The sequence below is a fragment of the Symphalangus syndactylus genome, chromosome 5 (genome assembly GCF_028878055.3).
Source record: "Symphalangus syndactylus isolate Jambi chromosome 5, NHGRI_mSymSyn1-v2.1_pri, whole genome shotgun sequence".
Taxonomy (NCBI): Eukaryota; Metazoa; Chordata; class Mammalia; order Primates; family Hylobatidae; genus Symphalangus; species Symphalangus syndactylus.
In genome coordinates this window covers 38,901,923-38,928,605 of record NC_072427.2, presented here as the reverse complement: position 1 = coordinate 38,928,605, position 26,683 = coordinate 38,901,923, and the positions used below count along the sequence as shown (strand labels likewise).

Sequence of the window (26,683 nt, the reverse complement as noted above, 5' to 3'; positions counted from 1 at the left end):
TGCCAGGTGCCAGGCCAGGTGTCAGGATGCTCTGTTTACAGATGAGGAGATTGAGGCATGAGTTCTGATTGCTCACAGTTGCCTCCTGAGTGGTGGGGCCATGCTGGGGCACTGTGCCCAGACTCCAGACTTCCAGGGGTCCTGGACCTCCTGCTGCCAGTCTCCTAGCCCGTTACCACAGCTGTCTGTTTCTTGGCCTCTCCCTAGATTTCTAATGGAACTCTTGGGGTACAGTCTGGAAATAGGTATTTTAAACATGCTTTGCAGTGATTGTTACAGATCTTCATGTTCAGGTGGCCCAGGGGCTGACCCTGCTTCAACTTCCCCTTCAGACATTAAACCTGTACCACCCACTGAAATGGTTTTGATTTTCTATTCTGCGTTTAAGGCCCATCTTCCCCCCATGAATGCCAGCTCTCCAAGGGCAGAGCCCTTTCCTGTCATGTCCACGGCCGTGTCCCAGGGCCCTGGATGGTGCCTGGCACACAGTAGGCTCTTGGTAAATGTTTGTCGGATGAGCACGTCTCTTCCTCAGCTCTGTGGTTAGCTGGGAGAGGTCTGACAGTAGAGTCTGGCAGGCCTGGTTCAAGCGTCCCTTTGGTGTAACATGGTGTGAATGGTGGAGCCTCACTGAGTTGTGGAGTGGAGGGCACTGTGTCTCCCTACGACCTCCTGGTGAGGAGAAGATAGTCACCACCCACACAGGCACACTCTTGAATATTCCAGGACAAGGTGGGCACTCATTAGAGGGCAGCTCTTATGGCCACTGCCTGGTGTGTCTTGGCATGAGCAGTAGGGTCATCGTGGTGGTCAGTTTTTCCACTGCCATCAAATGGGATCCATTTAGCTCTCAGACAGACAAGGTATAGGGCTGGACTCTGTGCCATGGGCTAAATACCGGCCGCCTCGAGCCTCAAATCAAGACCAGACACCGGCATAAACCCAGGTGGCCCAAGCCGAGGTCGCTCCCCAGGGCCAGGCTCATGAATGGATAAGTAAATATTTACCCTGTCTGAGGTCGAATGTGAACTGTCTACCAGGTGTTTTGTTTTTCTGTCTCCTCCCTCTCTTTCTGCAGTGCCTCCCCCTGTAAAAAAGGAAACCAAGAGGCTGACAGGTTAAGTGACGGGCTTGACACAGCTAGCCATCAGAACGTCCTCCTGTCCCATCTGAGTCCCGTTCCTCCTCAGGCATCTCCTCCAGGAAGCATTCCCAGATGACTGGCCCATCCTGCCCTTTCCCTCCTCTGAGCTGCAGCCTGCAGACGGCCCTCTACCTGTGAATCCATACAGGATGTAGGCAAAGGGGAAGAGGTTTGCTCATCCTCTCTCCTTCACCCTTGTGCATATTAATACTCACCTGGCAATTAGTCATATGCAACTCTTGTGTTGACCTTCCATGTTCCGTGTCTTCTGTGCCCATCTCTGGAGTTCCTGAAGATGAAGGGCTGTGTCTGCTACACCTTCAGACTTTTTGAAATTGATTGGTTGGTTTTTACATCCATTTATTCACCCCACCCCTCATCCTACTGTACATGCTTATGGTCAGTCTGTTCTGTGTCAGGCTCAGGGCCTTTCTCCCCAGAGTGTGTTCATGTCCAAGGCTAGAGTGGATGGCAGAGGCCGGAGGACAGCTTAGGTTGAAAGTGGTAGGGAGACTATCAGTGGAGCTGGGAGGAGCTGAGCTTCTGAAACTTGGGAATATTCAGCCTTGCTAATGAGTTCCTCTGAAAAAAATATCTTATCAGGCCCTCAGCTATCCTCCCTTTCCAACTTGCAGCCTGCACCCTGGCCAGGAAGTTCATAGGCAACAAAATAGAATCCACCTTCCCTATCACTCACCCCTTTTAAAATGTGACTAACCCTGAGCTAACCAAGCCTTGGCCAGACGTGGATATGGTTATGCACGGACTCCGTTTTGTGGTTTGTCATTTCTGACTTGCTGGGAAATCCTTTGTTGGGGGTGGGGATGGGAAGTAGAGCATCTCTGGGGCTGGAGTTTTTCTAAGATGTGTAAGATTTAGAGGCTCTCACACTGCAAACAGGGAGAGTGGGCTGTCTGCTTGGCTCCGTGGTCAGTGGAGAACAGCCCGGACTTGGAGTAAGAACAGCTAGGTTCAGATCCCTGACTTTACTCCTGACCACTTAGTAGCCTTGGCCGAGTCCCTCAACCTTTTTGCCTCAGTTTCCTTATCTTTAAAACATGGGGTTCTTGAAGGATTAAAGGAGCTGGTGTGTGTAAAACCCAGGAACACAGTTCCTGGTGTATAGTGACTTATAATTTCGAAAACCTTAAGATTTTATTCATAAGATTTCTTTTTTTTCAAGGCCAACTTAAGATTTCTAAGAGTTTGTTTTTCAAAGGGTTGGGGTCTTGCTTTGTTGCGCAGGCTGGAGTGCAGTGTACGATCATAGCTCACTGCAGCCTCAAACCTCTGGGCTCAAGAGATCCTCACACCTCAGACTCCTAAGTAGCTGGGACTGCAGGTGCACGCCACCACACCCAGCTAGTTTTTAAATACATATTTTTTTTAGTAGAATGAGCCTCGCCATTTTGCCAAGGCTGGTCTGGAACTCCTGGCCTCAAGCGATCCTCCCACCTCGGCCTCCAAAAGTGCCAGGATTACAGGCCTGAGCCACGACGCTCAGCCTTCTAAAAGTATTTTGGTGTGCATCATTACCACTGTGTCTTAAAGGTGATGTGCACCTTTAGCACAGAGTGTTAAGTGCGTGGTGGATGGATGTCATGTGCATTTTACAGATGAGGCAACAAACTCAGGTCCAGCCACTTACCCAAGGCCACATAGTCCCAGGTAGAGTTGGAATTTGGAATAAAGCCTACTGACTCCAATTCTAGATGCCTTCCACACTCCTGTCCCCCTTCCTCTACACCAGGGGTCCCCAACCCCTGGGACCCCTGGGAAGTGATGTGCACTTAACACATCACTATGGGAAAAATAAAGCAGGAACTAACAGGACTCCTCTCTCAAGAAGGAATTTCAGCCTACCTGGGGAAAGAATAATGGCCAAGCAGTAACTCAGGTTTGTTTAGCCTTCTAGAGCGGTGTTGCCGGATATCACTGTAATGTGAGCTACAGTGTATGGTAACCCCCACTTGTTCTTGGTTTTGCCTCATGAGGTTTCAGTCAGCTACAGTCTGGAAATAGGTGAATATAGTACAATCAGATGTGTTGAGAGAAAGAGACCACATTTATATAACTTTTATAATAGTATATTGTTATAATTGTGAATTTCATTATTAGTTATTGTTGCTAATCTCTTACTGTGCCTAATTTATAAATTAAACTTTGTCTTGGGTGTATATGCATAGGAAAAAACACAGTGTCTATAGAATTTGGTACTGTCCCTGGTTTCAGGCATCCACTGGGGGTCTTGGAACATACTCCCCTCGGATAATTACAATTCCTTCTAAAATCTGAAATCTTCTGGCCATGTTAAAATGTAAAAAGAGGGTGAAATTAATTTTAAATACTATATCTTGTTTAACACAATATATCTCAAACCATCATCACTTTAGCATGTACTCAAATATAAAGATTGTTAATGAGCCATATTACATTCTTCTTTATCATACTAATTCTGAAGTTGATGTGTTCTTTATGCTTATGGCACATCTCAGTTTGCACTGTCCACATTTCATGCTGCCACGTGGCTGGTGGCCACCATATTGGACACCGCAGCTACAGGATTTCTTTGTTAGGTCAGTTGATGTCACTTGCGTTTTGGAGTGGAGTAATTGAGCTCACTGGCTGAGTTACACAGCTAGTGAGGAGCTGGGTGGGACCAGAGCTTGGTCTTCTTCCCATTAAGGAAAAAGGGAGACTTGCATTTGCTGAATGTCTACTATGTCCCAGGTGCTGTGCTAGATACTCTACCTTTCTCATTCCATTTAGTTCTCACAGCAGCCTTGCATGGTGGATGAATATCATGTGCATTTTACAGATGAGGCAACAGAAACTCAAGAGAGGCCCAGCAACTTACCCAAGGCCATGTAGTCCCAGGTAGAGTTAGAATTTGGAATAGGGCCTGCTGACTCCGGTACTAGGTGCCTTCCACTCACCCGACCTCCTTCTCCTGCACCAGGGGTCCCCAACCCCAGGGGTCCCCAACCCCGGGGCCATGGACTGATACTGGTCTGCGGCCTGTTAGGAACTGGGTCTCGTAGTAGTAGGTGAGTGGTGGGCAAGTGAGCATTACAACCAGAGCTCCGCCTCTTGTCAGATAAGCGGCTGCATTAGATTCTCATAGAAGCGTGAACCCTATTGTGAACTGCATATTGGAGGGATCTAGGTTGCACACTCCATATGAGAATCTAATGCCTGATGATCTGAGGTAGAACAGTTTCATCCTGAAACATCCCCCCCAACCCTCGTCTCTGGTGCGGAAAAGATTGGGGACGCTGCCCTACACAGAGAAAGAGAATTTGCACATAGCAACTTAGGCAAAGTATTCAAGGAAAGTGCCAGGGGGCAGGAAGGACACCATGGGCTGGTGACCTGTTCAGTAACAGCTTCAGGGTATCAGTTCAGAAGGCCTAGGCCTGCTTTGGTTGGGGTGGTGTATGTGTAAAAGCAGCATTCCGTCTAATCACAGGTTCTATCTGAAAGGCGGACACTTTTAACCCTTCGGTGGACAGGGTTGGTGATAGCTAGTGGGGGGTATGAGGTGGGGGTGAGGAGGTGGTGGTGGGCAGCAATTGCGGAGGCCAGAGATCTGGGCTGTGTTCTGTCACGCTGGGAATGCTAAGTACTTCTCAAGCCTCCAAGCAACAGACTTTCTGCTCGGGGAATCCCCAAGGATTTGGGGAGGCTGGAATTGAGCAAGCTCTTGAATGCATGCATGGATTCATGCAGTCACTCACTCCACAGATAGACACGTGTTTTGGGCCAGAATGATTTCGGCAGGAATATCTTGTCCTACATGCTATTGCCATGTCCTCTGAGGACCCGCTGCTTCGCATGTGTAAATCTCCCTCCAGAGTACTCGGCAGATTCCCGAAGCTGACTGAGGCTCAGGGAGTGTCAGTTCCTTGCCACAGGTCACATAGTACTGAATGGAAGATATGGGACCTCAGAACCAAGAGGCTTTGACTCATTTGTCCCTCTTTCTGTCTGTTTTGCCATCGGCCAGGAGATAGTCACTGAGTTGTTTCTATTTGCCAGGCATCGAGCTGTGTTCTCAGGGGTTTCATTGTTGTTGTTTTCATTTTGAGTGTGTTTGTTTTGTTTTACTTTTAGGAGCAAGCACAGTGCTCCTGTTGCTGAATGGTGGCTGATGTCTGTTGCATGCCAAGCACTGTGCAGGGTGCTGGTCACAGTTTACTCGAGGGCTTCCTCCCAGTCCCGCTGTAAAGAGGAGGAAACTGATGCTCAGAGACTTGGACCTTTCTGAACATCATGAAGCTAGGGATTTCAGTCCCAGCCTCTCTCTCGAGAGCCCTGACTTAGCCACTATACCTCACTGCCTCTCTGTGACCAGGGTTGAGTCCTGGTCCTCAAATGAAGCCGGATTTGCCAGAACCTTCTTGTGAGGCCTTACCTGGTCTTCAGTTTTACCACGTGTTAATTGGGGGCAGGGCAGCCAGTTCATCCTCTTCTGCAGAAATCACCCTGCCCAGGAGATGGGTGCTTCTTCAGGACACTACCTGGCTGAGAACACTGCATTAACAGGAGATAGAGATCCAGTGTGTGTGAACCTTGTGAAAGCATCTCTGTCTGTTCCTCCAGTCTCCCCCTTCTGTCTTATCATGCAGGGCAAGCTCGGGTTGTTGTCCTGTCTCTGTTGGGAGGACCATTGAGTGGTATCTCCCATGCCCAAGCAGACCTGCAGAGAACCCTGTCCAAACTGATGGTCATCTGAGACACGGAACTTCATGACAGGAAGGTGTCTTGGAGGATAACTAGCAAGTCTTTCGCTTTATAGAGGGGGAAACTGAGTCCTCAGCGATCAGCCACATAGATTCTGTGTTGTAGAGACCTGAGGACGCGTCTCATCTCCTTATCTGAACAGCAAGTTCCCATGCTGCGAACGTCTCACCCTGACCCTCACCGTATTTTTTAGGAAGTGAATGGGGCTTTGAGAAGGACAACCTCACTGTTTTGCCCATTTCTGAGATGGAAAATTAAGGAACATTGCCCCATCTCCACCCCAGGAATCTATATGCCCCTCCCATAGGCAAGATGGAAGCTAGACCAGAATGTGCAGCTTGTGCTTCTTGCGGGGATGGTGAGGGCAGATGAGGGCAGGGAGACAGCATTCCTAAACCCAGCCTTTTGACCCAAGAGGCAGGGACTCCAAGGCTGTAGAATGGGAGGAACTGTGGGAGGAAAAGCACTGGGCAGAAGGTCTCAGTCAAATGCACCTGCAGTTATTAGCTATGTGACTTGGGCACAATGCCACCTGTGAGCCCCCATTTTCCTCACTAGGACAGTGAACTCACAAATAGGTTTGAGTTGTTGCCCTCCCAGAACTGTTTCATGAATTGAATGAGGTGCCTTGCTTAACTGTACTGAATACTGGGGAAGCCTGCTTAAATGGATGACAGGCTTTTTATCATTAGCAAGCTGCCGTACTCCCCACTCATCACTCCAAGGCAGACCATTGCATTTTCTTTCATTCTGATAAACTCCTTGAGTTGAACAGAAATCAGAGTCCCTGTAACTTCTGCTCCACAGTTTAGAACAGCCCACCATGAAGCCTTATGTCCTTTGGGACATTCTGCCCTGTTCACTTGGATTTCTCTCCTCCCTGCAAAGCATCATCAACTTCCTCCTCTGACCCATGTTTTGCACTTCCTTGCTTGTCACTCCTCTTTAAACACTTGTCCAAATTGTTTGTGGCCCATCCTGTATTACGCCCAGGGCAGATGCAATAGCCCAGCCCAAGCAGCAGAGACCATGGCCTCCCTTGTGTGGGGTCTGTGCCTCTTCTCCAGGCAAGTGGCTGTGACAATCTAACTTTATGGAAGGGTGAACTCAATGACATTGGCTGAACTGCTGGTGAACACGGGAAAAGCCCTCCTGGACCTCTTATCTCTCTCTTCTTGCCAGAAGAAAACCATGTCCCATTTGTCCCGTTTGAGCACTATCAGGCTTATAGCCATAATCTTTTACACCGTAACGTAACTTTGCCGATGCCAATATTATATGCCCATTTTTTTTTTCTAGAAAAACTTAATTGGGATTTTAAATGCATTTGGGGGATGGGCTGCACTTCTGTTTGCCTCTAAAAACAATGAGAAGGAAAACAAAGTATGATCCTATTGCCAGAAAAACGGAGCCAAATCTGAAATTAATTTACAAAGTCATTAGTATTTTCCATTTGTGACCCCCAAAATGAATGTAGGTGCAGTTCTTTGCAATTAACTGCAAATTAGGAAAGGGTTGGGAGGATGTTTTAGGGACCAACACACAGAACTGTAGCAGAAGCAGATGGGGGAATGGAACCAAGAATTGCCTTGGTTTTCACTCAAGTCCGTGGTTTGGGAGAGTAGTGCCGACTCAAATATTCCCCAGAAGAGAGCACTTTTTCAACAATCTGAAAAGTGGCAGGGACCTTTGGAATGATCTATTTTAACCTTTTCATTTTCTGAATGAGGCAACTGAGAGATTCAGGAAGGGTAAGTGACTTGCCTAAAGTCCCATAGCCAGGAAGGTCAGAACTAGGACCAGAGCTCTGCTTCTGACTCCCTGGCCAGTGCTCCAGCTGCCACTGCCCCTGTCTCCTGGGTGCTTGTCTGCTTGTGCCTTTAATGTTCAGCATTTGAGAGATTTTCACGTTTAGCACTTTCATGTTTAGCAGTACTCCTCATTAGAGAAAAATGGGATGATGTGGTCACAGTCACCCGCAGAGTCACTCCAGGTTTCAGATGTGCTGGCGCTTACAGAGTGCCACAGGGAGAAAGTGGTGGTTTCTTCCTTCCCTTAAGAAACCTGGTTGTTTCCAAGGCTCAACCCCCGCGATGCCCCCCCACCAAGCCAGGCCGCTACCACTGCACATTGAGAATCTGCTGCTCTGTGAATGAAATTGGCCTGGGGTAAATGAGCAGTGAATGTGTGTCAGTGTTTGGTATTTGCAGGAGGAGCTCTTCCTGCAATTCCCTAAGCTCAGATGAACGGGGCCTTTAAGATGCCATCCAGCCATCAGAGAGATGCAGGAAAGGCCTTTTGAAATGCTGTTTCCCCTGACCCATTTGAGGTGAGGCCCTGTGATGTCATTTCCCCGGTGGTGTGTGTGAAAGAGCAAGCAGCGCTAAGAAAAGCCACTGCTGAGAGTTCACAGTCCTTGCTTCAGTGTTGTCTTACGCTCAGGGCGCTTTAAAGGGCTTACAGCGACCCTACCTCCAGCTTCTCCAGCTCCCTTTCCTTGGCAAACACTTGACCCATCCCAGCCGCTTGGGCTTTCTTTCCTCCTCCTCTGCTACCAGATACTGCTACCACATACTGTTGGGAAATTACTAAAGGTGTGACTCTGGCTCTCAAAGACTCTGAAGTCCAGGATCGAGAAGAACTGTGTTTACACGGAGTTGTCAAGGATTATTCTGCCAATGATAACCTATGAGTGTGCAACTCTGTGCCAGGTCCTGCTCTGGGAGCTTTATGTGTGCTGTTGCCCCTCACACTCACGGCAGAGGTGAGAGATTTCTACAGACAAGGAATCTGAGGTTTAAAGAAGCAATGTTTGATGAGCCACTGAGGGGTGGGGCTGGGATTGGAACCGAAGCTGGCTGCCCTTCAGCCCCCAGGGTCCTGCTGGGGAGATGTGCCCAGGGGGTCCTGTGCTGGGAGAGTGGAAGCAGGAGTGTCACTGGGGGCTTTGTCCTGGAAGCTGGGCAGGTGCTGGGGACAGAGCTGGCCTGGTTTTGGAGCCACAGGAGAGAAGATGGCCGGGAAGAGCTATGTTTGGAAGGTTCCTTTCTGTGCCAGGGGTCAGCAGTCTGGGTTCTAGCACTGAGAGGGGCAAAACGTGGGTTTGTAGGGGAGAGAGGGTGACTCCCAGTGAGGGTAAGAAAGATCAGCTCTAGTGAGCTCTTCTCACCCTGGGTCCCAGCCTGCACCAAAAATCCAGGGGCAGCCCCCCGGGCCCAGCCTGCCCCCTTCACAGTCCCCTGACTGCTTGAGGCTGTGGGTCAGTGGCTTTGCCCCTTGGAAGCTTGGTTTCCTCATCTGGGACAGAAAGGGGTCAAAACACCCTTTTTCATTGTTAAGATTAGATAATTTGAGCGCCGAAACTTCTTGCAAAGTGCCTGGTACCAAGTAGGCCTTCTCTAAATAATTAAATGATAGTTTTCATTTTCCCTTCCACTTAATTGTTTTTTTTTTTTTTTTAACTTTTCTTCCCTGTAATAACAAATTTCAGAAGACAAGTTAATACATTGCTGTGTATACTCTCAGGCCAAGAATTTCCTCAGTGTTTACATACCAGAGTAGTACTTTGAACTCTGATTTTCTCCTCTGCCTCTGTGCTGGTTCAGACACCCTCTGTAAGATGCCAGAAGCATTGCCCTGCCTTGCCCTGTTGGTGGTGGGTTATGTGTGTGTGTTTTCATCGTATTATAAAAACGTGAAACATTTGAATTATGGGAAAGTGGTAACTTAGCCATGTACCTTCTATCAGATTTAATAAATGTTAATATTTTCCATATTCACATCAGGTATTTGTAACATCTTTCTTTACTAAAAATAAAAACCTTCTGCTGAAGACCTTCTGTTACTCCAACCCCTTCCCCCTTCTTCTCGCTCCTGTTTCACAGGTGTTTACTCTCTTTTAAATTGGTGTGTGTCCTTCCCAGCTAGAATTTTGTAGTGTATTATTTGTAAAGCCAGATATAAACCCATTGCAATGTGTTTGAACCACCAAAGCAAATGATCAGCTTTTGGGAAAAGAAGGCTGAATATCCAAGGCCAGATCAGTGACTTGAGATCGCAGAACAAACCTTCCTGCTCTCAAACTGAAATCTCAAAATTATAAATTCATTGGCTTTGACTTAAAACTTGAAACCCTCAACCCTGCATAATTGCAGATACATTAAAGATTGTGCCATCTTGAGCTTCCAGGGTCATCTGAACCTTTCATATGAGGAAATACATCCCAGAGTCAGTCATTCCTTTTTTTTTTTTTTCTTTTTGAGATGGAGTCTTGCTCTGTCACCCAGGGTGGAGTGCAGTGGTGCGATCTCGGCTCACTGCAGCCTCCGCCTTCCGGATTCAAGTAATTCTCCTGCCTCAGCCTCTTGAGTAGCTGGGATTACAGGCATGCGCCACCACACCTGGCTAATTTTTGCATTTTTTAGTAGAGACAGGGTTTCGCCATGTTGGCCAGGCTGGTCTCGAACTCCTGACCTCAGGTGATCTGCCCACCTCAGCCTCCCGAAGTACTGGGATTACAGGCATGAGCCACTGCGCCCGGCCCAGAGTCAGTTATTCTTAGAGCAGGTGTTTTGTCTTTTGTCTTTAATGCTTCCCTCCCCACTTTAACATAAATGTAATATATAATTATTGTGGAAAATTTAGAACACATGGAGAAGTAAAGATTGAAATTGCTGACTGCCCTATTACCCCAACCTCCACCCCATAGAGATATTTTCTCCCCATTCCCCCAAGGGCAGAGGATGGAGATCCCTGGGCTCCTCCAGCTGGGGAGTGGCACCATGGTCTCTTCAGGTTTCGTAGCGGACAGGCCCCATTGACCATAGGATATGTGTCCCCAAGGTGGTTAGAGGCCATCACCTGCCTGAGGTCAGCTCAGTGGGCGGGGCTGGGCATCTCCTGGTGGTCTGCCCACCATGCCTGTTCATCAGGCTGGGGTCTGACCTCTTTCTGGTGTCTGGTTCTGATCCAGGCAAGGTGACAGTGCTCGACAGAGGAGTCCTGGTTCCTTCAAGGAAGCTGAGAAGTGTAGGACAGGGCAGGCTGCGTTTGTGGTTTTTACCAAGGCTTGACTTTTGACCACTTCTCTGAAAAAGGACAGGGGCGTTTTTTTTTGTTTTGTCATTTTTTTTTTTCCCAGTCGATGGTCCTATTTGGTTCACAGATACAAACACTTGAACCACGTGATATCAGCACTGCAAGTCGATTTACTACCACAGCCATTTTCTGTGTACCAATATGAAACTGTTCCTTCCTAAGTTCTTCCTTTTCGCTTTTTTAAACCGAAATTATTTTCATTAGGATCACTGCTTTTCCATACGCATTTTACGACAAAATTTGGTTCTGATTCTGTTGGCTTGCTTGCTGTTAGTACGCATGTTAGCTTCTGCCATCCTTTCCACCATGTCCTGGGTAAAATTTTGCATATCTGAGTTGTTGGATTCTTTCATCAGTTTTTGGTTAGTGACTTTCATGGTCTGCAGTTTTAGCTGCTTTCAGTTTTATTTTGTGTTGAAGTTTTTTCTATGAGGTTTGATTTTTCCAGGGTCAGTTTTTAAATGTTGCAAGGAGTGTGCTTTTTCAGTTTGCTTATTATTTTCAACAAATGTTTTTGGTGGGTAATTTTACCTTTGTTGATCACTAGCTTTGTTTGGGGTGCATCATTTCTCTCAAGCTGAATTTTCTCTGGTGATCTGGCCAGAAGGTCCATAGGGTCAGAATGGCGGGTCAAAATGTCTTGCTGCTTTCTTGAAGAGTTTGAAACAAGCTTGCAAAGTACTATCCTCCCTTCGGATTTCTCCTGTCTGGGTGTTGCCAGGGCTCTTCTGTTAGCGACAGAGAAAATAGGAGGTACTAGAATTCGGACTTCTAGGAAGGGTTGTATTGTCCTTATCATCAGAATCCCTCCCTCCTGTCCGTGTGACCTCCCAACTTCACAGACACGTCTTGCCTGCACCCTAGGCAAACGTGGAAAGGCGCAGCTCTGGTACACTGGAAAGCACGGTGGATGGGGAGGTAGGAGCCCCGTGCCGGGACATGTCTTTTCTCCTTCTTGAACTCGTCTCCCCACCCATCCACAGGGTTGCTGGCCAGAGATCTGTCAGAGTTCTTCCGGGCTTCTCTTTCTCTGGGTGGGGATGTGGACTCTTAGGATGTCAGGAAGCAACTGTAGGAAACCCCCTGTGTGGGTGAAGCAGAGGCGTCGACGCGCCCAGGGCCCTCTGCCTGGTTCTGGGTCCTGGGACCCTGCTCCCCACCCCTGAACCGCTGCCCCCCCGGCCCCGGCCCCAGGATGGAGCTTGCTTTGCCATCGCAGTGGATCTGCGGAAGAGGGTTCCAGAGTGTGGGGACAGCGTGCTGGGGAGGGGAGCTATTTGTTCCTTTCCAATCATCGCTGTACTGAGCGGTTCCCTGGGACAGTTGAACCCAGGGGAACTGAATTCATCTGTGTAAGTAAACATCCATCTCCCCTTAAAGGGAAAGCCCCTGCTCAGCCTCTCTGGGCGGCTGGAATGCTGCTCTGTGGGTCTGGGCATTTGTTCCTTCTTTCTTTCTTCCTTTGATTTCTTGCTGTCTCCTTCAATTAGGCCTGTGACTGTTTTCACATGGCTATTTGTGTATACAAGCCATGCCAGGCATCATAATTTGTGTTTGTCCAGATCAGTAAGAGCAGCTTTAACCAAAAAGTCCAGCTGAGAATTTATAAATACCCCTCACCCCCTCCCCTCCCTGGAAGATGTGAAAACGCCATCCCATTAACCCTCCAAAGCAGTTGGTTGACTTCATCAGGGAAGATGTGAAATATAATTTCTCTGAGTGTGCTTTCTCTTTACCCTTTTAGTGGAATTTGATCAGTGTTTAAGCAACTGTAGCCGATTCCCAGCCCACTTCAAAGCAAAAGCCCTTCACTGTGCCTATTTGCAAAATTACCTTTGAGAGACTGAAGTGTCGGAAATGCATTTAGACACAGATTGTGCCTTAGATTAGCTCTCCGTTGCCCCATAAAATGGGCTTGGGCGTATCTGAGGCAGCTACCAAAGGAAACTTAAAAACAGATTCTGGCGGCAGCGATTCTTGTGTTCTGTGCTCACTGTGGAAAAGAAGGGGGCTAGAGATTTAAGTTTATGTGGATCTTGAGGATTTTAAGAACCAGATTTCTTCTCTTTGCTCGCATTAGGGGAAAAAAAATAAACCTCAGATGCCCCGTGATATCTCGTTACGTCAGGTTTTCCTATAAAATGTCAAGACGGCAATACTTGGTTTCCTGGCTTGCTTTTCCCCCCTGTGTCTGCTCTTGCCAGAATTTTTATTAGGGGGAGGGGAGCATTCTCTACCCCTCCTCCCTCAATGAAATCATTTATTCCCTAGCCTTTAACCCTTTAAAGTTTGGGAAGGGAATACTTTGATTTTAGGGTTAAATAGAAAACTTCTCTAGTGACCGTGGCTGGAATTAAGGTTTTCTTAAGGCTGTAGCAGTCCTGGTGGGTCCTGGGCTGGCTGGGTGCTAGGGTTTGGTATGGAAAGCAGCTTGCATCACCTGCTTTTCGTGCCTGTGCCTTCCTCAAGCATCCCCTCCAAAGCCAGGTACGATTCTAGCTATGTTAAAAGGCCCTGGGAAATGTTAACTGATTAAAAATGTTGGGTAACTAGAATTATTATTATTTTCACCCTGACCAACTTCAATCAGATTGGCGTATCTGCTGTCACCAGGTATGGCACAGGCATGGGTGGAAGCTGTGCTTGGAAAGTGAATGTGTTTAGGCCAGGTGTGGTGGTTCATGCCTGTAATCCCAGCACTTTGGGAGGCCGAGGTGGGTGGATCACTTGAGGTCAGGAGTTCGAGACCGCCTGACAAACATAATGAAACCCCTTCTCTACTGAAAAAAAATACAGAATTAGCCAGGTGTGGTGGCACATGCCTGTAATCCCAGCTACTTGGGAGGCTGAGGCAGGAGAGTCACTTGAATCTGGGAGGCAGAGGTTGCAGTAAGCCGAGATGGCACCATTGCACTCTAGCCTGGGCAACAAGAGTGAAACTCTGTCTCAAAAAGAAAGAAAAGTAAATGTGTTTGCTGGAAGCTGTGCTTGATTAAGTGAATGTGTTTGATCCGAGAGGGCAGGGGATTCTTGAAGAGACATTAAGTACAGATTGATGAGTGTCTTGTCTCACTGCAAAAACCTCCTTTCTCTCTTCCTTCCTAGTCCCCACTGAAAATGGAGTGGTGATAGCTTAGTTCTCACTTTGGTTTCAGGCAAGAGAAATGGTACCCAGGAGGTAGAGTTGAGTAGAGACTCCTTTAACTCTCTTCTTTTTTCTCACTTCTCTTTATTCCACCATTCTCTCTTTACATCTGCCTACCTTAGCAGCATGCTGCAGAATAAACTCTGCTAGAAGGAAGTTTGAAATCTCCAGGCTAAGAAACTATGCAGAGAGCAAATGACCTTCTGAGGGCTCTGGGTACAGAATCCTTGGTATGACAGGTGGGTCTAGAGCCGTCAGAGACTCAAGGCAGCCTGATGGGACAGTGAGAGTGAAAGGGAATGCTCTTAATAATGACACCAGGTCAGCACATGTGAACCCAACTGTCCTGAACAAATGGGGGTTTGTGGTTGCGCTACAAAGCCCAGGCTCCAGTCTCTTCGAGTTCTGTTTTGATTTGGAAGGAGTGACGCCTTCCCCTTTGGAAGCTTAGGCTAGGGCTGCAAGCTGAGGTGTTCACAGGGACAGACAGAGTGTGGGAAATGGGGCCTGGTGTAAGGAAATGGAGCAGAACTCGGGGTGCATTCATAGTCTAAAGGGGGCATTGGCAGGTCGGCATCAGACAGTAGCAACTTGTTGCCAGATCTTCTGAGTTTTTTCAAGAGAAGCCAAAAATCAAGATTTACATACAAAATCTCCCAGTTTGTAAAAGTTGGCAACCATTTAAAAATTTTAAAAACGCTCTGCAGGCCAAGCACAACATCTGTGGGTAGTGGGCAGCTGCCTGTTTTTGACCTCCAGCCCAGACCGATTAATTGATGGCTGTCTTCTGGGTCTCCCAGTTCCGGCAACGGGAAGTTTCTTAAGGAAGTTGCCTGGGCTGACCACAAGTGAGGTGGGGAAGTGGAAAGGGAGCTTGACTTGGCTTCAATTGATCATTTGCACAATAAATACTTATTGAGCACCTGTAATGTTCAAAGTACTATCTGTGTTGTGCCATGTTTCCTAGTCTACATTTTGGGATGAGCTGTGTCTTCCTCATGCAGGTGGACTCTTTATGCCCTGCACAGGGATGGTTCCATGCTTCTCCCTGAGATTGTGGCCAAGATGGATGCAGTGGGAGGAACTTCAGTGGGGGAATGTTGGGGAAAGACCTGGGTCTGATTCTCAGACCCTGCAAAGTTCATTATATTTCAGCTTAACCCAGCGGTAGTCCCCAGGATGAGACAGTCTTCAGCTGAGGAAAGCCCTGGGGATTTGGAAGCTAGAGCAGAGAGAGCCCAGCCAGGGACCCTTGTCCAGCAGTCCTTGAAGGCTGTACCAGGACGAGGAGGCAAAAATCACAGAAGAACAGACTCCATTCAGCTCCATACATGGCAGAACTTTCTAACAGAGCTCTGTACCTTGTGGATGTTGGACTAGATGATCTGTAAGCTGTTTTTCGTTACCCGGAAAGTCCGATACCTTGAGGCCTCCCCCTTGCACACTCATTAGACTCCTGAGTCTTAAACCCGCTCTGGTTCATGGCTTACCTCCGGCAGCTGAACTTGGGGTTGAGTGCCCCAGAAAAGCCCATATAAACTCTAAGTTGAGGCCAACTCAGTGACCTGGGGATGAGGTGGGGGTGGTATGGGAGAATAAAGGCTTCTCTAATGCTGTGAGGTGTCATTCGTGTTTTCCATTCTCCTGCTCTCCGAATTTTAGATTAGGGTCAATCATACAAACCTCACAGGCTTGTTCAGTCAACAAAGGCACAGAGAGCTTAAGTCACTTGCTCAAGGCCATGTAGCTAGGCTATGAGGAGCTGGGGCCTGGACCAGCTCATCTGTCATCCACCGCTCTTTTACCCCCTTTCCTAAACTGTTAGATTTTAATTTCCTTTTGGTATATTCATTCTTTTGTGTGTCTCCTCCCCACACCCCCCCCCCCGCCATTGTTTCTAGAACTGTCAGTGTTCAAATGTTTAATAGCTAGGTTTTTTTTTTCCCCTGTACACTTGGCCAGAAGTAGGAATTCATCACCATCTGTGAACATTTACTGTGCCTCCATGGTTTGCGTGGAATTGTACTAGAAACACTCGACCCCGAGGCTTTGTTGGCAATAAACTAGGTCTTTCTGCAGAACTTTTGAGGACAAATCACCAATGGGTTGGAAAGCATTTCCTTCAGGAATGGCGAAACTCTATTTTTCACCTTGTTAATGCTGCTCCCACCTCTGTTTCTCCCCTAGTGTCAGTCTTAAGTGTGTTAAGTGCTTTTTTCTGCTCAGTGTCCTAGATAAGGGGTTTCTAAATGATGTCCCCTGATCTGTACCCCACCCCCAATTCTCAGGCTTCTGAATAGACAGAGAATGGACATCTGGTTTGTTTTGGAATGACAGGCTAGACTAGAGGCGTCCAGAGGCCTGGTAACGGCAGAGGCTGCTGGCATCTTAAGACATTCAGAAACCACTGTGCTAAATAACAGTGGAGCTATAGTGATCTCAACATTTCAAGGAGAAAAGAGCTTGTGAAATAGGCTTGTGATGTTTGTGATAAGGGCCCTGTGGGGCATCTGGTGGGCACCCCATGTAGAGCTGGAACAGAGGGACATGATCCCGTGTGCAGGAGACAACTCCAGCCTCTGCATACCCATTGGCTCACTCCTGGGTTGGAACATCCTCCTCATTTTCTCTGACATGTCCTTTTGCTCAATGAATCATTCCCGGCCAGGCCAGACGTCCTTGCTGGAGAGCCAGCTCTCTGTGCACCAGCCCTGTGATTCTCTAATGCCAGCTTGAAATTTGGTGACCCACCTTGGGATGCTTTGCCTGTCAAGGCTTTTCATTGATGAATAGTTGTTATGAGCATGTCAGCCAGAATGGTACTTTTCAAGTCATTCAGTAATAGATCCTTATGATTTTTTTTGCACAAAGAACTAAATAGCTAAGACACTATTGTGGCAGATATGCCATAAGTACCTTTTCAGTGAAATATTTAGTGTACTTATTTGTCACACTGTATTAGAACATATTAAGGCAGCTCATTAATGTTTCTGTATTTAGAGTTTGTCATACAATGAGCAAAGGCAGACACCTTTGACACAGTCTATTGGAGCAAAATATGTCTAGGCTTTTGCTTGCTTTTTTCGTTTTCAAATCCACATTTCCATCAGAATTTTAGAGTTGTTTGTTTGGAGGCAGAGTCTCACCCTGTAGCCCAGGCTGGAGTACAGTCGCCTGATCTCAGCTCACTGGAACCTCCACCTCCCAGGTGCAAGTGATTCTCATGCCTCAGCCTCCCAAGTAGCTGGGACTACAGGCATGCACCACCACGCTTGACTCATTTTTGTCTTTTTAGTAGAGACGGTTTTCACCATGTTGACAGGCTGGTCTCAAACTCCTGGCCTCAAGTGATCCGCCCACCTCGACCTCCCAAAGTGGTGGTATTACAGGCGTGAGCCACTGTGCCCAGCCTTGGGAGTTTTCTTTGTTTTTGTTTTTGAGATGGAGTCTCGCACTGTTGTCCCAGCTGGAGTGCATAGTGTGATCTTGGCTCACTGCAACCTCCACCTCCTGGGTTCACACGATTCTCCTGCCTCAGCCTCCTGAGTAGCTGGGAGTACAGCCCTCCTCGGCCTCCCAGAGTGCTGGGATTACAGGTATGAGCCACTGTGCCTGGCCTTTTTTTTTTTTCTTTAATGTTTGTATTGAGGTATAATTGATATGCAATAAAAGGCACATATTTAATGTGTACAATTTGATGAGTTTGATATTTGTATATGCCCATGAAACCATCGCCACAGTCAAGATAATGAACATGTCCATCACTCCTCTAAAACTTTCCTCCTGCCTCTTTGCAATTTCACCAACTTGTTTGCCTGCGGGCCCCCGTCCCTAGGCATCCACTGATCTGCTTTCTGTTATTATACATAAGTTTGCATTTCCTAAAATTTTATATAAATGGAATCATACTATATGTATGACTTTTGTCTGATTTTTTTTTTTTTACACAGCATAATTATTTTCAGATTCATCCATCTTTTTGCATGTTTTAGTAGTGACTTTTTATGGTTGGGTGATATTTGTTTGTGTGGATATAAAGGGAGGTCTGTTGATCTTCAGGGATTATTTATTTTCATTTTAAAAGTTTCTCCTGAAGTAGTATTTTGTTTTTGAAAACGTGCTTTGAAAGAAATTTTTTTAGAATTCATTTGGCCCTAAAATCCACGTAATTAATGAGTTAAATCAGTAAATATAATATTTAGCATCTACCATGTTTGCTATGTGCCAGGCTTGATGGTGCTTGTAGGGCACAGAAGAGGTTCCTGTCCTAGCCAGTGGTTGATGTGTTCAGGAGGGCCTATCAGTAGTTCACTAGTGCACCATATCCTGCATGTGATAGAGGTGCCATGTTCTTAGACACAAAGACAGCTGTTATGCTGTCTTTGCAAAAATGTTGAGGTCTTGCTTTCCACAGGCTTGTGGCCTGATGCACGTTTCCAGTTTTGCACAATGTCACAGCAGATATGCCTTCCACGCCCTTGGTCTTTCACAGCCAGGCATGGGGCTGGAATCTCAGAGCTGCGGTTGCTGTGGTTCTCTGATTCCTGCTCAGAGGATTGCATGATGGGGGCTGGAGTGCAGGCAGGAAGTTAGCCTCGTGGATTCCCTCATCCTCACAAAGCCAGGCACACAGGGAGGGAGGGGGGGTAGGGGGTTGCCATGGGAATTTCTTCCCCAGTCAGAGAGCCAGAGTGGAGTGTGTTGCTGGGGAATTGGAAATGTACCCTCTTTTCCATGTCCATTGTTCAGTCACGTTCTCCTGAAAGAAGTCTTCTTACTGTGTGTAAGAAAAATCAGTAAGCCCCTGATAAATAGTCAAAGACTGTCAGAAAAGGGACCTTGGAAATGTCTGGTCCAGCCTGCCCATTTTATAGGTGAGGAAGCTGAGGCTCAGCAAGCAGGAGTGACTCAGGAATAAGCACTCATAGCATAGCCGGGACTTGGGAAACCCAGGCACTGCTTTAGACCTTCATTTTCACAATCCGCGAAGGGGGCAGTTTCAAGAAGGCTTGGCAAAATTTGATAGGCCGGGGAAAGAGATTGTTAATCTCTCATCCTGTGCTCAAGGATGCTGTGCCATTTAAAAAAACAAAAACAAAAAACAGAAAAGACAAAATAATTCTCCCAGATGATGTTTCTACAATGTTCTGACATCTTACAGTCTCCTGACCTTGCACAAGCTTGTTCCAGGAATAACGTTCAAATTCAGGAGTGCATGTTCGGCAACATCACTGGGCAGGATTTTCTGGTTCGTGAATGAAAGGTGATGGGTGACACTGTATGACAGTGTGGCACTTCTCGGTTTATGAAGGGCCTTCATGTGCAATCTCTACAGGAACCACTTCTCACATGGCCCCTCTATACCAATGAGGAAATCGGCCCCCGGAGATGAGGCACTTGGCCTGAGGTGGCCCAGGTGGTAAGGAGAGGAGCCAGCTTTCCAGTGCAAGTCCCAATTTCCAGTCTTCTGTTGTTTCCACCGTGTCCCCCTGCAAGGCGGCTGGGGCGCGCAGAACAACAACTTGACATAGTGGGAAGAAGCTGGGCTTTTATGTTTAGAGTTCAGAGTTCAGCTCTGCTCCCCTGCCTGCTGGGTGACCTTGTGGAATACTCTTAACCTCTCTGTGCTTCATTGTCATCTTTTGGAAGATGAGGCCCTGTCCTACAGGATTAAAGTACTTAAATATAGAGTGCTTACCATAAAACTTGCTTCTAGGAAGCAACTGGTCAGTGTTAACTCCTTAATGAGGGTGAAATAGACGTGGGAATACTAGTGGTGAAAAGAGAGGCTATGAAGCAAAACTGAAGACACATTTACATATACCAAGGGGTGCCCAGCCCTGTTCTTCCTGCACATAGAATCTTAAATGTTTCCTAGATTGAGCCATTAATCTTTGATTTTTTGCAAAGGAAGTTAAGACAGAGGTACTCACCAAGTGCCTTGCACATAGTAGGCCTGTAGTAAATACAGACTGGCTGATCAACTGTTCTTTGGAGTAGCAGAGAGTATGCCTACACATCATTTGAATAAAATGTGACAGCCTGCCAGAGACCAGACTTTGAAGGTTATGGGCCCAGGGCACGTAGCCAGAGCAGCTGTCAGTGGAGGTGCGGCCTAGAGCGGGTAGTCTGGAGGCTGGAGGGGGCTGTTCCATGGCACCAGGGTTGAGTGGGAGTCAGTGCAGACTTAGGAGAGGGGATGTGTGTTTGGGGCTGGGGAGTGGGGAGGGACTTCTCTCCGACACTTAGGTGGAATCTCAGGTCATACAGAGACATTGTCTCTGTGTTTTATATTTTCCTTTGAGAACATCTCCATTTAAGTAGCTGATGCTCTGAGCAGGGAGAGAAGAATGAGCCTTTTCCTTCTGTTAGAGCCTGTAGCCGCCTCTTCAGGTTCAGACTTTTTAAGGTGTATGGGGACAAAGTTGGGTCAGTGTTTGTAGAAGAAAGGCTCTTTCTCCATTTCTCCCTCCTGCTTAATCCAAGGAGCAGAGAACACCAGGGAAACTCGGAAGTAGCGGGGGTGATTTGGGAGCTAGATGGGGCCTGACATATGAAGCTGCTACCTGGTTACAGCCAGGCAGAGTTGGAAGGGTGTCCTTTGGCGGGGTGAGAAGAGAGCAGCCTCCAGAGATTCCCCTGCACCCCGCCAGGCCCTGCCAGGGGCTCCTCCCACTCCCACCGTTCTTTGCTCCTTCCACAGAGCCTGTTTGAGAATTCAGTGATTCACTTCCCGTCGTCAACTCTTGTTTAATGTTCCCCTCCATTGTTACCAAACAATCCAGGCCCCAGTGATGAGTGGTGTTCTGAGAGTGGAGGAGGGAAGAGAGAGAGCCAGAACTGTTTACAGAGCCCGGGAGATGGGCCCAGGCTTGACAGCCGGGCCGACTTGAAAGACAGGCTACAGTGTGGAGTGTGGCCCCAACAGCTGGGTGTGTGCAGGGTAGGAAATGCCAGGCACAGCCGCTCCTCCACAGAAACCACTCTGTTCTTTCTGCTCTTGATGGAAGCTCCTGCCGTTTATTGTGGTGTTAGCTTCTTTGTTCAGTTACGCCGACAGCTGAGTTTTCTATTTGGGGCCATAGTTTTGGGGTCATGATTCCTGGAGTAGAAAAAAAACAACCTAGGAGCTCACTCAGAAGGATCCCTGGGTAAATGCCATCCCTTCCTGGGCCCCAGTTTCCTCACGTGTTTGGGGGGAAAAGAAGGTGGTGGTGAAATGCCCCCCACCAGCTCCAAAGTCCTGTGGTTCTGAGGCTGGAATATTCTGCAAAAGGACATTTGCACACCACCCTCCCCACCCCCGCCCCAGTATCGTGTCCAGGTCCAGTTCTACCAGCCACAGATGTGAGCATGTCTGGAACCTGTCTACCTGTGTCATTCATTCCATGACCTCTGATTTTTGAGGTCAGTAATTCTGCAGCCTCCCTCACCTTTCTGGTTTAAAGCAACCTCCTCTCTCAGGAAGTCGTTTGAAATCAATTTAATTCCTTTATATCCCACATAACAGCTATGACTGCCACTGTTTAGTTGATGTTGGCGTCGGGTTTGGGGCTTACTTGGCTTTTGTTTGCTTCTAACCTGCAGAAAGAGTCAAGGTTCTGAAGTTTTCTCTCTCATCCTTTCTGTTCGTTGCTCCATGTACAGTAGGGAAGAGGAATTTTTGTTGGTAGTCCACATTTTTGATTACTTATTTGCTCTGCTGCTATATTATGATTCAGGTTTTCTCCAAGGCCCTAGGTGCCTAAAAGCATTGAAGGAATGAGAAGTATAGACACAGAACACCTTTAAGCCACTTCCCCCTGCAAATTAGTGTATTTCATAGGTATTTGGAATGCTAGAAGGTACTAGAAGGTGAGGAGACACTAGAGATCCGTTGAACCCATCATTTTTTAAATGAGATAATCCATACCTAAGAGGACTCCTCCATGAGTCGGTAGCACAGCCAGAGGGAGGACCACACACACCCCTGTCATCTAATGAGCAGCCAGGGCTCCAGTCCATCCCCAGTGTGGGCCATATATCTGTGTGCTTTCTCCTCTATTAAGTCCAATACTGACAAAAATCTCCAGTTAACAAATATTTGTTGAGCAAGTTTATTGCAAATCGCTCTACTTAATGTCTGCCTACAACCTTAGCCACAGATGACTCTCTCTCCCTGGTATGGCAAGTGGGCAGAGCTTCCTCATTCAAAAACATTTTAGCTTCCTGCACTTCCCCGCTGGTTGCTTTCGCCTAACTGGCACCTGTGGCTGTCATTCCCCTGCTGTTTTTAATTGCACCTCTCAAGACCAGCTGATTGCTTAAAGAACACTTCTGGTATTGGGCCCATGGCGGTAATGTGCGTCTGTGGATCCCTTTGCTATGAGGCTTGACTTCTTGATCGGGTTCACGAGGCTGGTGGGCAGCCTGAGATCTTTGCTTATTTCGTATGTCTTCTGAAAGGTGCTATGAAGCTTACCAGTTGCTGATGCACACTATCAGTTAATAATGCCATTACCATTACTATTTTCTGAGTAAATGTGACCTGCAAGCCCCTTGCCCCATCCAGGATGCAGGCAAAGTTAAGCTAGGTTTCCTTTCCCTCAAGGAGCTCCTGGCACAGTTGGGAAGGGAAGTCAGAAACACACAGAAGTCACTTCATCATACCAGGCTTTTGGTGCTAAATGATGATGAATTTGAAGAGTGCGGGACAGTGGGGACGGTGGACTGTAAGAGTTCAAGGAGGGGAGGATGGAGAGAGGTCATTCTTAGCAGAAAGCCACAGAGTGGGTTACTGTTTGAGCTGAAAGATAATTGGACCTCCGAGGGCTCTGTCCCCACTTGCACCTCAGCTCACTATGCTGGTGGCCAGGAGTGCAGGAGTCCCACATTCAGATACTGTGGCTGCAACATTTTACCTCCACTGCTTGGGCCTGTTCAGCATTTTGAGTTTCTATGCCTGTAAATCAGGCCTGTCTAGGAAGTGGGGGTGAGGTGGTGGGTGAGCAGGTGCTCTGAATCTCAGCTGGGACTGGGTGGGCTGATAACGGGGAGAGTTGTAAGTATCTAGGACCCAGCGGGAGGACGCCTCACCTGGAAGCCTTTGCTTGTTCCTGATTGTAGCTGTTTTAGGGATGCAGCTTTCACACAAGGGCCACTTAGTTGATGAGACCGGCTTAATCGAGGAGGGCTATTGCCACTCTGGCATTGTAAGTGTGGGCCTAGCTTCTCTGAAGTCCTCCCTTCTTGCTTGTGTGGAATTCCTGTTTTCCTGCCCATAGGGGTTCTTTGCTGTCTTAGGTGAATTGCCCCAATGAACCGGAACCTTTTATTTTTAGGTACAATAGGAGGTCTGTACCCTTAGACAGAAAGGAATGCTAATTGGCCACTTAACTGTCCTCAGGGTACAGATGCCAGAATATACAGGGCACCCATTCTTTGTTACCATTTGGGATGGAAACTGCTTATATAAGCTTGTAAAGCTTTGGTTCAGAAAGCAAGAGAATGTGTATGGAACGTTAGCAATTGCTGTCATGCAAATGCTGCATTTTTTGCACATAAAGGTACCTCTTCAACTCCGTGGTCCTTAAACTAACTTTTTCAAGAAACATGGTCATTTCCCACCTTTCCTTTACTTCCAGCTCCCCATTCATACCCAGCAGTGGCTAACTGAAAGGTTTGCAAATCCTGAAGACTTTGGGGGCTTCTTTTAAAAAGAAGGGACTGAGTTGTAAATGTCATAAGACTGAGATGGGGAATGTTCCTTTCCCAACCATACTGTGTGACATTTGCTAGGAATTGTTGTAAAATCACTGGAGTGAGCGCTTGTCCTGAGGCACTGCCTCTCCGCGTGAATGTCACTGAGTCGCCTGGTTGACCCGTTGCATGTTATGCAGCACTTGTGACATTGTTTTATCTCTCTGGCCGGTGACTCATAATTAAGGAAGTCAAAACTGTGCAATTAACACAAAACCTCCTCATTTGCCCTCTTCACCTCTCCCTAACCCCCGCCCCCAGTCAGGAATGCCCGCCTGACATTTTCTGTAAGTCTTTGGAAACTTTAAGATTTGTTTTGATAGAACAAGGCCGCCAGTTATCATCGCCTGGTTCCCCTTGTTTTACCCCAAAAGTCTGTGAGAATCTTTTCCAGGAAAAAAAGAAAGAAAGAAAGAAAGTAAATCCCACCCCCAAGCGTGCAGTCTGCCCACGGGAAGTGATTCATGGTGCTCCGATTCAGGCAGACCTGACTGCAGGAGGCGGGAGGCTGGGAACCAGGTCTGGGAAAAGAGGGCAGAGAGAGGATACTCAGACCTAGTGGCTTCTGCTCGGTGGAAGAAAGTGAAAAACAGAATGACTAAGAGTCCTGTAATAAGAATTGTTTGTTTTGTGAAGTTGAACTAATAGTGAGGTTTGCAGGCAGATAAGACTTGAGAAATTGCAGTTGTCAGGGGAGGGGACTTTTCTATGTCCTGCTTTTTTTTTTTTTTTTTAAGAGAGCAAAGCTATTTCTCAGTCTTCTTTTTTTTTTTTTTTTTTTTTTTTGAGATGGAGTCTCGCTCTGTCGCCCAGGCTAGAGTGCAGTGGCACAATCTCGGGTCACTGCAACCTCCACCTCCCAGGTTCAAGTGATTCTCTTGCCTCAGCCTCCCCAGTAGCTGGGATTACAGGTGCCCACCACCATGCCTGGCTAATTTTTTTGTATTTTTGGTAGAGACGGGGTTTCACCATGTTGGCCAGGTTAGTCTTGGAACTCCTGACCTCAGGTGATCTACCCACCTTGGCTTCCCAAAGTGCTGGGATTACAGGCCTGAGCCACCACGCCAGGCCTTATATCTCAGTCTTAAGACATTCATATATTAGTGGAAGGCCCAGATCTGTGTTTCAGTTCCACCTTGCCACCTCTAAGCCTGTTTTCTTTTCTTTGGGGAAGAGGGTCTAAGATGAAACCATTATCTCAGAGTCTCCAATAGCTGTTTCTCCCCATTTATTTATTTATTTATTTAATTTATTTATTTAATTTATTTATTTATTTGAGATGGAGTCTCTCTCTGTTGCCCAGGCTGGAGTGCAGTGACACAATCTCGGCTCACTGCAACCTCCACCTCCTGGGTTCAAGTGATTCTCCTGCCTCAGCCTCCTGAGTAGCTGGGACTACAGGCCTGCGCCACCATGCCCGGCTAATTTTTGTTATTTGTAGTAGAGACAGGGTTTCACTATGTTGGCCAGGCTGGTCTCGAACTCCTGACCTTGTGATCCACCTGCCTCAGCCTCACAAAGTGCTGGGATTACAGGCATGAGCCATTGTGCCCAGCCCATTTTCTCTTTTTACCTTTCCCTCCAAAGTTAGAGTTTTTGAAAAATATTTGATTTTTTTAATTGACAAATAATTGTCCATATTCATGGGATACATAGTGATGTTTTGATACATATTAATGTCATTATGGTGATCACATCAGGTTAATTAGCATCTCCATCGTGTCAAGCATTTATCATTTCTTTGTGTTGGAACCATTCAATATCCTCCTTCTATTTGAAACTATGTAATATATGAATGTTACTATGTATGTTACTATATAAGCATTCAATATCCTCCTATTTGAAACTATGTAATATATGATTATACATAGTAACAATCATATATTACATAATTGTAAACTATGTAATAATATTATTGTAATATATGATTGCTAGATATTTGAAACTATATAATACATTATTGTTAAGTATAATCATCCTACAGTGGCATAGGACACTAGAACTGATTTTTCCTCTTTAGCTGTAATTTTGAGACCTTTAACAAATTTCTCCCCATCCCTCTATTCCCTCTACCCTTTTCAGCCTCTAGTATCTTCTATTCTGTTTTTACAAAGTTAGAGTTTTGGGGCTGATAAATGTTTTTACCTAAATACTCATTTTTGTTTCCACCAAATGGAGCATCATGTTGTCATAGAATGAAGGAATCCTTTCTGTCCTATGGGCATTTTATTTTCTTCTCCCTCAAACTGACAATGCAAATTAATTTGATTACCCAAAGTAGTTTGGAAACAGAGAGACTCTAAGTGTTGGCTACATGAACAGGCCGGCTGCCGAGCGAGAGGCCCAGATCACCCAGAATGAGAAGATGGGTCTAAACACAGCTGGCTTTGTGACTGACTCCATTTCAAGCTTCCTGTATTGTTGGAGGTCAGCCTTGGGGGTGAGGGATTTTAATGAAGGCTGAGGTGAAGTCCGCTGTTGCCTTAAGCCCATCAGAACGTTGCCAAGGGCTGTGAGTATGCTGAATGGGTCCATGAGTGATCTCTTAAAAAAACGTAAACCATTGTCAGGCCTATTTTCAGTAGAGTGAAATGGCCACCCAGAAGATTCTGTGAAGCCTGGCAATTTTTCCCTTTCTTCAGTAGTCACAGACCAATCCGGATCTTTGTAGCATCTTTTATTTGTGACTTGAAAGTTCTATGATCCTGCCGACACCCAAGAAAAAGCAATCCCCATCAACTTGGTGCTTGGAGAACAAAGTTTGTGAAGACCAAAGCTATTAAATAGAAAAGCCCTAAACACTCTCCTCCTCCTTC

The 26,683-nt window shown here is 46.9% G+C and overlaps 1 protein-coding gene across 12 annotated transcripts in view; it reads left to right on the top strand.

The window, feature by feature from the left end:
• SMAD3 (SMAD family member 3) overlaps window positions 1-26,683 on the top strand; it is a 124,631-nt gene that overhangs the window by 60,455 nt on the left and 37,493 nt on the right. Inside the window, exon 1 of one of the 12 annotated variants that reach the window (XM_063638826.1) lies at window positions 8,047-8,216. The exons of 9 other annotated variants lie outside the window; for them this stretch is intronic. In XM_063638826.1, the coding sequence (XP_063494896.1) occupies window positions 8,170-8,216 (47 nt within the window). In that variant the 5' untranslated portion in view covers window positions 8,047-8,169. Of the gene's footprint in view, window positions 1-8,046; window positions 8,217-8,295; window positions 8,652-11,821; window positions 11,903-26,683 lie in introns of those variants that run through there. 2 more of the 12 variants (XM_063638825.1, XM_055278035.2) reach the window with 2 other exon arrangements.